This window comes from Eucyclogobius newberryi, unplaced genomic scaffold (assembly GCF_026437365.1).
Source record: "Eucyclogobius newberryi isolate DKJ021-1_F unplaced genomic scaffold, fEucNew1.0.hap1 SCAF_3, whole genome shotgun sequence".
Taxonomy (NCBI): Eukaryota; Metazoa; Chordata; class Actinopteri; order Gobiiformes; family Gobiidae; genus Eucyclogobius; species Eucyclogobius newberryi.
In genome coordinates this window covers 37,026,524-37,038,839 of record NW_027315945.1, presented here as the reverse complement: position 1 = coordinate 37,038,839, position 12,316 = coordinate 37,026,524, and the positions used below count along the sequence as shown (strand labels likewise).

The following is a 12,316-nucleotide window of genomic DNA, read 5'->3' as shown; positions in this document are numbered from 1 at the left end:
ACAAAAAGGAAATAAAAACGGTCGACGCCGCCGTGACAACACCAGCTACATAGTTTAGAAGCAAACAAAAGTGTAAACAAGTAAACTAAATACACTTCATCCATCCTCTTTAAGATTGTTTTGTAAGTTTTTCAAAATATTCTGATTGATAACAATAGACCACTAAACACTGCCACTTGTGCAGCACGACACGTTTATCACCAAACCAAATAATAATTCAAAAACATGTTGATCACATTTTGAATTCCCATTTTTTCCTCCTTTTTTTACTATTTTTATAAACAGATAAACACAGAATGCAACAAAAAACGACCAGAGCGTGCAAATAAAAAATACTTACACAAATAGACATCAACTGAACATAATCACGTCGCATTTAAATTGAAATAAAAGTCTAAACGACGGCTGAACATTGGTTAAATTCTGTTTCTTTGTGTTTTCACTGCGTGTTCATTTGAGCCGCGGTGTTCTAATTAAACTCGTCGTCTCGCACTTGCTTTTTCCTCCGCCGCCCCGTCTGATCTGACCGCGTTATTGTCCCGTCGTAACGCGCTGCCATGTTCGCCGTCCCGGACAACGGTGCTCGACACGCGCCTGACACGACGCTCGCTCGTCAGGGCCATTAGCGGCGCGCGACCTTTCACCCCTGTCAGCCGTCAAAGAGCGCAATTATAATAAACACAGAGGCCGAGCGTATTAACGACGGGAGAGAGACGGAACGAGGGACGTTTATACAGTGGATCTGAGCTTATGTTCATTTGGTGTCATTTATATTCTGAAAAAAATAAAAATGAAAAATATATATAATTGTTGGACATGAGCATAAATATGACATACTACAGGGGCTCTGAACATATTTTTGGTGATTTATATCCTGAATAAAATAAATACATGAAATGAATAACTTTAAACAAAAAAAAACAAAACAAAAATTGACCCAGTTTAACATTTTTGTAAAGTTTATAATCGTACCGAACCACCAGGACAATGTCTGTGAATTGTGTTTATCGACAAATGGCAATAAACCCAATTCTGATTCTGAATCTGATTCTGATACTTCCTGGTTGGACATGAGCACAGATATGACATAGGTAGAGGTAAATCCACAACTGTTACCTAGCAACCAGACCATAAACAAGAGCCAAAATCCATCTAAATGACACAATAGTTAAGATTTGACACACAATAATACCATAAAACATTTTTATTTTTGTTGAACGATGGTTTAAACAGTCAGAAAAGTGTCAGTTAGGTATAAACTGTCTGTTTTTTTCAATGGCACGTCGCACATTGATGACATCACAGAGGGTTTTAGAACTCAGCTCTACTTCCTGTCATTTTAAACTCTTATTTTTCAAAAGCTGACCGGCACCGTGTCCGACCGCGTCCATCGTCCGTCAGCGTCGGCGGAACGACCCTCTCCTCGTCAGGGGCGCTCGACTTCACTCGCCGCTCGACACAACCCACCTTCGGCCCGAAACAACAGCCTCGCCCGGCGTCTGTTAGCGGGCCCGTTTGTGCGGCTATCGATTTCCCCCGGCGCGCATTGTCCCGAGGAAACAGTCCGGTGTAACAAACCCTTTTCCCGATATCCTGTTTTAATCTACGAGCGCCTCCTTTTCTTCACCTCCGCGCGCTCCCTTCCCTCCCCCCCGCCCGCGCCCGAGCCGGCGGGCAGCGGTCCACGACAGAGCCACTCGACTCAGCAGCCACGGGATAATTTGCTTTGTCCGCGGCGCTGCACGGAGGAGGCCGCTCGATGGAACTAAAATAAATGTTTTAAAATGACTCAAATAGGGCCCCGTCGTTTGTTTTTCAGCACGGCGGCAGAAAATCCATTCTTTTTAATTTGGCGAAGAAGGATGGAGTTGATTTTGTGTTTACTGGGAGAAGGGATGCGCTATAGTCTTAATTAGGTTTGCTTTACGGAGATAGTCGGCCGCGGCTCCTGCTCGCTGCCTTTTAATTAAAGATGTGCCGGGCAGACGAGAGGGGGGAGAGAGAGAGAGAGAGAGGGAGGAAGAAGAGAGGAAGAATGGAAGAGAGGAGGCGAGAGAGAGGTTCACTGCGGAGTCCCACACTCTTCAGCGGACTCATTCACAAGTCGGCTAAACTCCAGTAAAAACTTGGGTTTCTGCAGCAAATATTGATCAGATCCGTCACATTTACGAAGAGTCTCGATATATTTAAGATCACTTCATGCATCCAGAAGGAAATCCCTGTGCCAGAGAGGCCAATAAAAACAAGTGAAGAAGTGACCTCCCTGGAGTCATGCCATGTCCCAGCTTCAAGTCGTCCATCATCGTCCCTGTCCCTAAGAAGCCCCGGATCACTGGACTTAATGACTACAGACCTGAGGCGCTGACGTCTGTGGTCATGAAGTCATTTGAGCGCCTGGTCCTCCTCCATCTCAAGTCCTTCACCTCCCCCCTGCTGGACCCCCTGCTGGACCCCCTGCAGAGCCAACAGGTCTCTGGACGACGCCATCAACCTGGCTCTCCACTTCACCTGCAGCACCTGGACTCCCCGGGAACCTACGCCAGGATCCTGTTTGTGGACTTCGGCTCTGCATCAACACCACCTCCTGCTCTGCTCCAGGACAAGCTCTCCCAGCTCAACGTCCCTGACTTCGACTTCCTGACGGAGGCAGCGCGTGCGGCTGGGGGAGCCCACCATCAGCTCCCTCATCAAGAAGGCCCAGCAGAGGATGTACTTCCTGTGGCAGCTGAGGAAAGCCGGGCTGACAGCGGAGATGATGGTGCAGTTCTACACGGCCATCATTGAGTCCATCCTCACCTCCTCCATCACCTCCTCCATCACCTCCTCCATCACCGTGTGGTACACTAGAGCCACAGCCAGGGACAAACAGAGACTACAGCGCCCTCTGCTGAGAAGGTGATCGGCTGCAGACTCTCCTATTTGAACCACTCCCCTCAGGCAGGAGGCCACTCCCCTCAGGCAAGAGGCCACTCCCCTCAGGCAGGAGGCCACTCCCCTCAGGCAGGAGGCAACTCCCCTCAGGCAGGAGGCAACTCCCCTCAGGCAGGAGGCAACTCCCCTCAGGCAGGAGGTTACAAGTTCGGACCAGAACCTCCCGCCACAAGAACAGTTTCTTTCCTTCTGCCGTTGGACTCATGAACACTTCTTTAACACAGTCACTATAACCATAATTTAATCACTCACTCACTGTTCACTTTCTGCACTACATATGTAAACTCAACTGTAAATGTGTGTACATATTAAGCATATTTTTCATTTGTATTCTTATTTTTTTATCTTATAGCTTATTCTTATTTTTATCTCATAGTAGACTTAACTTGTTCCTACTTATTCATTGTTTTATGTTGCATTGAATCACCAGGACAAGTTCTTGTGTTTGTGAATTCTGTTCATTGACAATGGCAATAAACCTTTTCTGATTCTGATTCTGATTCTGAGTGAAGGGAGTAATCAAAGAGAGAGAGAAGGGCAAGAGGAGCAGAGAGAGAGAGAGAGAGAGAGAGAGAGAGAGAGAGAGAGAGAGAGAAAGAATGGAGAGAGGCTGCAACCAACGATGACATTAGTAGTCGACGAGTCCGTGATTATTTTGACTGTTCAACACATTATCGACAAAATAAAGGTTGAACTCTGGAGACTGAACGCTTCTGGATAAAGACTATTTACAACAAAAGTGCACTATTTACTTTTTGATGACATTTTGATTGAATGACGCCGCCATCTTTGTGATAAACGGCTCTCAACGTGTGCGTTTTGGAGCCTGCGCGGTCCAGATAGCAATTGTAATCGTCAAAATATATACAACGGCGCTTGTTTTAGTTTTTTAGAGTCGACGAGTCCTGATTGGTCGATTAATCGGTGCGGCGCCAACCGTTCCCGGGAACCGCCGCAAACAGCCGCGAACTACCACGGTGTGTTTGATCTCCCGCCCCCGCCGTCACGCCCCCGCCGCCACGCCCTTGTCTCCACGCCCCCGTCGCCACGCCCCCGTCACCACGCCCTTGCGATTCCGCCGCGAGCTAGCGTCGCTGACGGGCCCAGATCTTAACAGTAATTACATCATGTTTCCGTTCATAATCCCCGGGAAAATAATTGGACAAACGCTCTTGCAAAACGCGCATCAGTCACTCCGGTAACAAACGGCGAATTCTGACAAGCCCGCCGCGCCCTCCCCCCTAGCCCCTCCCCTCCACCCCCCCTCCGACTGCCCCTCGCCAACACACCACTCAAAACGGCAATTAGTGGCGCGCTAATAACAGCAATCCCATCACTTTGCTGAAAGAAAAGTGAAAGAACATGGGCGGTGAGCGGAGACAGCCTGCAATTTAGCCCGTATTGTTGTTTCCACGCGGCGGGCTCGAGATCGCGTGGAGAGTTAGTCGTGGATATGATGTTGTGCGTGCGTCGCGTCGAGCGGTGGCGGGTGTTTCGCTCGGAAGGAGGTTTCGCCGAACACGCCCGAGCGCAACGGGCAAACGCTGATCCTCTGTCCGTGTTACGATGAAAGGTTTATCGTATCGGGTGCAGCGTCTGGTGCTTTGCCCTGGATGTTCCGCAGTATGGCATTAAACGTGTCTTATCTCCATGGAGACGAGCAGTTGTCCAGAAAAGTGACACCCTTCCACCTTTAGGAGCAGCCATAGAAGAACGTATGCATGACGCTTGTGTACATTTATAGACTCATCGAGATCATGATCATGTGGGAGGAGCTGGACTATCTGAAGAAGGCAGGTCGTGTGGGCGGAGCTTGACTGGGGGCGTCACGTCTCCGTCCCGCCACGCCCTCGCTCCAGACGCTGAAGGACGGACGGGCGATTTGGGAGCAACATAACCCTGACCCTGTTCCTCGCGGTTGTTGGAGTTTTTGAGTGAGTTCTGGCACCACCAACAGGAAGTATCAAGTATTGTTATGTATTGTGAGGTATAGGTATTTAAAATGTGTAGTATTTTATATAGTTTCAGCAATTATGACGACAGAGAGAGGCATAAACCAGGTTTGGACCGACAGGAAGCAGCAATTAAACAGGAAACACAAGGGCTCAGATTGGACTAGACCAGGACTAAATCAGGTCTAAACAAAAACCTGCATTACAGTTACTTACAGCGCCCCCTACAGGCCGGACCACTCATTGAACTGAAATACAGTTAAGATAAATATATTTTTAATTCAGCAAAAAAATATTTAAATCACAGAATAGCAAATATTTTAGGTTTACAATTTCACTTCCTGTTTGTAATTGATGACATCACATTCGGAAATTACCCAGCAAGCACTGGGCCAAAACTCATCTAATGTCAGTTTTTTTTTTTTATTCGACAAATAAGAATATATGAGAGCAATTTTTTTTTTAATTTATGTTTAGAGTCAAAAAAGTTGTTTCTTTTGTGTGAATTCTGCATAAACTTTGACTGGAATGAGTGTCCAGGGTGTGATGTCACTTCCTGTCATTTTACACAGATTTTTCAACGTTTTCTCCACAAATACCTGCTCGATCGATGTAAAACTATAATTTATTTGTGCAACAGGTATAAACACACCAAATAAAGTCAAAATTAGAAAATTGTAAAAACAGTCACAGGCCCTTTAATGGGATAATGATGATGATGATGTGCATTTTGTATTTTTGTATTTTTGTATGCACTTTAGATTTTTATAAACACATTTTCAAACAGTAAATAAACAAGTTAAAGCTTATTAAGCAGTTCTAAAGTGAGAGATTCACATGCACAAATATGAATATGCACCAAGTTCGTTTATTTGTCCTCCCGTCCAGAGACAATCAGGAATAAAATCAAATAAAAACATATCTCCTTTACAGCCAGTTATGAAGAAATTAAGGCCATAATTTGGTTTATTTTCTTCATAATTGCTGCTCGTGAAACAGATGATGGCAGTTGTCACACGGGTGCGCGGCGCAGAGCCAGACCCTGTTCCTTCCGTGCAGCTGGAGCGAGAGGACAGCGAGACGACCCTGTCTGAAGTGCAGAGGGATAAGTGCACACTCGGAGGAGATTTAAATGTCACAGCCTTTTACGCCGCCGCTTCTGAAGGGCCCTGGACGTTTACAGAACAGAAATAGTCCCAGTCCAGAGCGAAGCAAAAGGCGCCGCGAGGTCAAAGACAACACGAGCGGTCAGCGGCGCAGCTCGATCGGACGAGCCAGACTTTAAAGTGCCTCTGACTGGTTTTTACGATGTTCTAATTTTGGCTTTATTTGGTGTGTTTATACCTGTTGTACATGTAAATGATAGTTTTACACCGATCCAGCAGGTATTTGTGGAGAAAAGGTTGAAAAATCTGTGTAAAATGACAGGAAGTGACATCACACCAGAGACATTCCAGTCAAAGTTTATGCAGAATTTACACAAGAAACAACTTTTTTGACTCTAAACATTAATTCAACAAAATAAAGTTGTTCTCATATATTTTGATTTGTTAAATAAAAAAAATGTGACGTTATTTGAGTTTTGGCCCAGTGTTTGCTGGGTAATTTCCAAGTGTGATGTCATCAATTACAAACAGGAAGTGACATCACACCAGGGACACTCTTTCCAGTCAAAGTTTTTAACCTTTAAACAATAACTCAACAAAATAAAGTCGCTCTCATTTATTTTTATTTGTCAGATGATAAAAAAAATTTGAGATTAGACGAGTTTTGGCCCAGTGTTTGCTGGGTAATTTCCCAGTGTGACGTCATGAATACAAACAGGAAGTGAAACTAAAAACATAAAAACATATTTAATTTTTTTTGCCAATTTCAAAATATATTTATCTTAACTTCACTTTAGTTCAATGAGTCGTCCGGCCTGTAGGGGGCGCTTGAAACCTGGAAACGTCCAATCTGCACTTAAATCTGAGTTTTTATTTTGTTTAATAACTTCAGGGACGGAAGAATCGCACTGAAGAATGTGTTGATTTTAAATTCCAAACCTTAATTATTGACGCTATAACTCCAAAACTGTTGATAGTTGATAATAAGGAATATATTTCATGCTACATCTGGTGAGGTTAGCAGCTCAAGGATTTAGCCAAACAACTGACATTTTCAACACAAAAATAATAACAACTTAATCATAACCTTCTTCATGTTTAAGCTGAAATAAGTTCCGGAAAAGCCAATTTTTTTTTTCATAAAAGGTCATAATTTGAAGTTGAAAGGCATTATTTTAGCATCAATACTTGCTCAAAATGACTATCTAGTTTCGATACTTGTTTTATTATCGATTTGTTTCTGATTTTTGATACTTTTGGCGTCTCGACTTGTGAAGAATGCAGTCGAAACGCTCAAGATACGACTCGAAAAGTTTCAAATGCTGTTTCTCGTCTGAACTTTATCCCTCGTAAACTATGATCGCAAAAGTGCATTCTGGGAAACCGTTCCGCTCCAAAGTTCAATTACAGGCTGAAAAGAGCAACGCAAATGTCAATACATCGCCATGACAATTGCAAAGGACTGTGGGTAGCTCGGACACCTGACGTCTCTAAATATCGGGGTAATTAGAAGCACAAACAAACCTTTTTCTGCCATTTGAGCCGTTTTAGATCAATATTACGCATCACAAAGAACAAGAATAACATTCGCATGGGATGGTTTGTGTTACTAAGGTGTGACCGCGCCCTTAATGGCCACGCCCTTACCAAGATGGTGGAGACGACCAGGGAGCGGTTGGCCAGGGAGTCGGACACGTTGGTGCTCTTGCCCCTCTGGTTGTCGGTCATGTTGAGTCCGCTGGACGGGTCCCACGTCCCGATCTGCAAGGAAAAGACAACGGGATCGTCAAGAGTCGAAATGTGACCGTTTTGTACCAGAGTTTGATCCCATCGAGGGCCGGGACCTCTTTTCCATCGAGGGCCGGGACCTCTTTTCCATCGAGGGCCGGGACCTCTTTTCCATCGAGGGCCGGGACCTCGTTTCCATCGAGGGCCGGGACCAGGACCAAAGCAGGACTAAACCAGGACTAAACCAGGACTAAAGCAGGACTAAAGCAGGACTAAACCAGGCCTAAACCAGGTCTAAACCAGGACTGAACCAGGTCTAAACCAGGTCTAAACCAGGCCTAAACCAGGTCTAAACCAGGACTGAACCAGGTCTAAACCAGGTCTAAACCAGGTCTAAACCAGGTCTAAACCTGGACCAAACCAGGTCTAAACTAGGACTAAACCAGGTCTAAACCAGGTCTAAACCAGGTCTAAACCAGGTCTAAACCAGGCCTAAACCAGGTCTAAACCAGGACTGAACCAGGTCTAAACCAGGTCTAAACCAGGCCTAAACCAGGTCTAAACCAGGACTGAACCAGGCCTAAACCAGGTCTAAACCAGGACTGAACCAGGTCTAAACCAGGTCTAAACCAGGACTGAACCAGGTCTAAACCAGGTCTAAACCAGGACTAAAGCAGGACTAAACCAAGTCTAAGCAGTACTAAAGCAGGACTAAACCAGGCCTAAACCAGGTCTAAACCAGGACTGAACCAGGTCTAAACCAGGTCTAAACCAGGCCTAAACCAGGTCTAAACCAGGACTGAACCAGGTCTAAACCAGGTCTAAACCAGGACTGAACCAGGTCTAAACCAGGTCTAAACCAGGACTAAACCAGGTCTAAACCAGGACTGAACCAGGTCTAAACCAGGTCTAAACCAGGACTAAAGCAGGACTAAACCAAGTCTAAGCAGTACTAAAGCAGGACTAAAGCAAGACTAAGCCAGGTCTAAACCAGGACTAAATCAAGACTAAACCAGGTCTAAACCAGGACTAAACCAGGACTAAACCAGGTCTAAACCAGGACTAAATCAAGACTAAACCAGGTCTAAAGCAGGACTAAACCAGGACTAAACCAGGTCTAAACCAGGACTAAAGCAGGACTAAAGCAGGACTAAACCAGGCCTAAACCAGGTCTAAACCAGGACTGAACCAGGTCTAAACCAGGTCTAAACCAGGCCTAAACCAGGTCTAAACCAGGACTGAACCAGGTCTAAACCAGGTCTAAACCAGGCCTAAACCAGGTCTAAACCAGGACTGAACCAGGTCTAAACCAGGTCTAAACCAGGACTGAACCAGGTCTAAACCAGGTCTAAACCAGGACTAAAGCAGGACTAAACCAAGTCTAAGCAGTACTAAAGCAGGACTAAACCAGGCCTAAACCAGGTCTAAACCAGGACTGAACCAGGTCTAAACCAGGTCTAAACCAGGCCTAAACCAGGTCTAAACCAGGACTGAACCAGGTCTAAACCAGGTCTAAACCAGGACTGAACCAGGTCTAAACCAGGTCTAAACCAGGACTAAAGCAGGACTAAACCAAGTCTAAGCAGTACTAAAGCAGGACTAAAGCAAGACTAAGCCAGGTCTAAACCAGGACTAAATCAAGACTAAACCAGGTCTAAACCAGGACTAAACCAGGACTAAACCAGGTCTAAACCAGGACTAAATCAAGACTAAACCAGGTCTAAAGCAGGACTAAACCAGGACTAAACCAGGTCTAAACAAGGACTAAACCAGAAAATTAATCAACTTCCAAAACACAGTAAAATATAAATTTACTCTTTTATATTCTATTATAATTGTGCCCAGTTAAGTATAAAAATGTATTCATAGTCATATTTTGATTGATCATGACATTATCTGGAGTAAACAATAAAATACATGAAAAGACTTTATTTATAACAAAGACAATGGCTTTAGTTCATCCAAATGTCAAAAAAGATTAAACAATTCCAGATTTTAATCACTAAAACACTTTATTAGTCAATATTCTTCTCTATTTAGAAGCCATGTTTCAACCTTAATAACTGTTACCACTGATATAATGTTAGTTTCATAGTTCTAATGTTTATAATAGTGTGTTTTCAGTGTGTTCCTGTTGCCGTGGCGTAAACACATCTTATAAATATGCAGAAGCGGGCGTCGTGAGCCCGAGGAGACGGATGACAACTGGGTGAACCGCGCCGCTGTCAGAGGCCCGCGTTACCCACAATCCCACGGGGCGACGCCGCTGCAGACGGACGCGACCTCTGACCCCTGGGGGAGGTGATTCCGGGGGCCTGTCATCTTTGATCGAGATGATGAAGACGATGTTTTTACGGTCACGCAAAATCGATGGCCATTTTTAAAAAGTATTATTATTGTTGAATTCTCCTTTAAAGACACATATTACACGTTATTTATACTGTAAATGCACATGTTTTAGACCTAAACACATCAGGATCGGTGTTAACGCTCCATCTACAGGCAGCGGAGGGAATTACCACGGGGAGTAAGACAAAAGCTAGCTTGCCCCGACATGCTAGTTTTCAAATGTAGCTCGAGAACAAGCTAAAAGACGGGTAACGGCAACTTAGAAATCTTTTTATATTATTTTAAGGCCGGGGCCCTGAAAAAAATCCAATCCAACTTTATTTGTATAGCACATTTTACCAACACAAAGTCTCCAAAGTACAAAACAAACGCGGATAAATATGTTAGAAAATAAATAAATACATAAAAAATGAATAAAAATGTACAAACCAAATAAAAACTAATTAAAAACAACATAACATATATGAAATCAAATTTAAAAATGAATTAAAAACAACATAAATAATATAAAATCGAATAAAAAACGAATAAAAGTAACATAAAATTAAATTTAATTTAACTCCCGAGTCGGTATTGTATTATTTTATATATTATATAAAATAATACAATACCGACTCGGGAGTTAAATTAAATGGACATAATGTAGTAATTTAATGTGTTAAACTTTCAAAAATTCAGTTTATTTATATTTATTGTAGTCGTTTATTGTGTTATCTGGCCAAATGTAACAAAAATGCACCGTTTTCAATTAAATAAATAAATTTTATGTAGTCATAAATCGGAAAATACATCATCTCAATCCCCCGTCCCACACTTGGAACAAATAAATCACCGTTCCTCTAGGTTGGGAACATCTTGAAATCAAACGTTCTGAACACTAAAGTAAAGCTAATAACTACAGTTATGTCTTGACTTTGGTTTATCCCGCGCAGAGTGAGAACGCCTCTCGCTCCACCACCTTCTCGGATTCTGATCTCGTAAAAATCCGTCTCCGGTGGAAATCTCCCGTCCCGGAGTCAGATCTGGCCCTCAGGCCGGCCGTGTCCTTTCTGAACTCTACAAACCCGATCTCCCTTCGAACCTCGCTGCCCCGGGCCTCACCAGAAGCGGCCCCTCGCCCCACACGCAGCACCTCTCACTACACTACCCCACAGCGCCCCCTTATGGACACGTCTTGAGCTCCTAAACGGCAACGAGCTCTTTTATAACGTGAACTGACACACGGTTCAGTAGAAATGTGAGATTGTTCAGGAAAAAAGCTCGAATATAAATGTAAATTTGACGCAGAAGTGCAGGTTTGGTCACCTCTGCTGCTTCTGAGCGGTCATACTTCGCTGTGATTGGTTAAAAGAGGACGAGTGACGGTCAAAAGTGTCCGAGAATCACTGACTCTTAATGCGAAATCAAAAAATCTAGCACAAGTCACATAGATTAGATTGCAATTTGCCTAAAAGATGAAATAATGATCTCATTTCGACACTAACCAGGTGCAAATGCTGATAAAACTGTGCCTTTTACAGTTGAATTTGAATGAATATATATGTCTTTGTGAAGAAATAATTCCATTTTACAATTGACAAATATCAACATCATCTTCTAGTCCCAACAAACTGCCAACTATATCTAAAATAACAACTTTGTTGTCTTGTTTTATAAAAGTGCTGTACTTTTTTCAATATTAAAGCTGCATTATGTCACTTTCCATTGAGATTGCATCGCTTTGCCTAGAGTGTTTTATGTTTTATACGTTTATTCAATCACAGGTGTTTGTATTGGTAAAAAAATAATAATAAATGCTATAAAAACTTGAACTAAAAACATTAATATTAAAGAAGAGTAATTTTGTTTTGACGGCTGAAGCGTGAGAACATGCAGTATGCAGTATGTACCGTGTACGTCTCATGGTAATCACAACAATCACAGTGTTTTTAGCACCATTTCAACGTGCTCATTATTCACTCATTATAAAACTTACTGCTGGAGAAATTGTGGCTTCCAAATGGCCCATAATTTTCACGTGTTTCAAGAATGTAGTAATTATTAAGCCTATTTTTTAACTTTATTTTAACTTGTTATGACTTATTCATTGTTTTATTGTTTTATGTTGCATTGAACCACTAAGACAAGTTCCTATGTGTGTGACTTTTGTTCATTGACAATGGCAATAAACCTTATTCTGATTCTGATTCTGAAATATTGGCCTGAGATGAACTTCAGAACAATGTGTCTCAAAACTCCTGCCGTGGACAC

General features: G+C 43.2%; 1 protein-coding gene across 4 annotated transcripts in view; it reads right to left on the bottom strand.

Moving 5' to 3' along the window:
- grik2 (glutamate receptor, ionotropic, kainate 2) overlaps window positions 1-12,316 on the bottom strand; it is a 472,281-nt gene that overhangs the window by 125,815 nt on the left and 334,150 nt on the right. For all 4 annotated transcript variants that reach the window (XM_072460039.1, XM_072460040.1, XM_072460041.1 and 1 more), the window contains exon 9: window positions 7,637-7,750. In XM_072460039.1, the coding sequence (XP_072316140.1) occupies window positions 7,637-7,750 (114 nt within the window). The remainder of the gene's footprint in view (window positions 1-7,636; window positions 7,751-12,316) is intronic.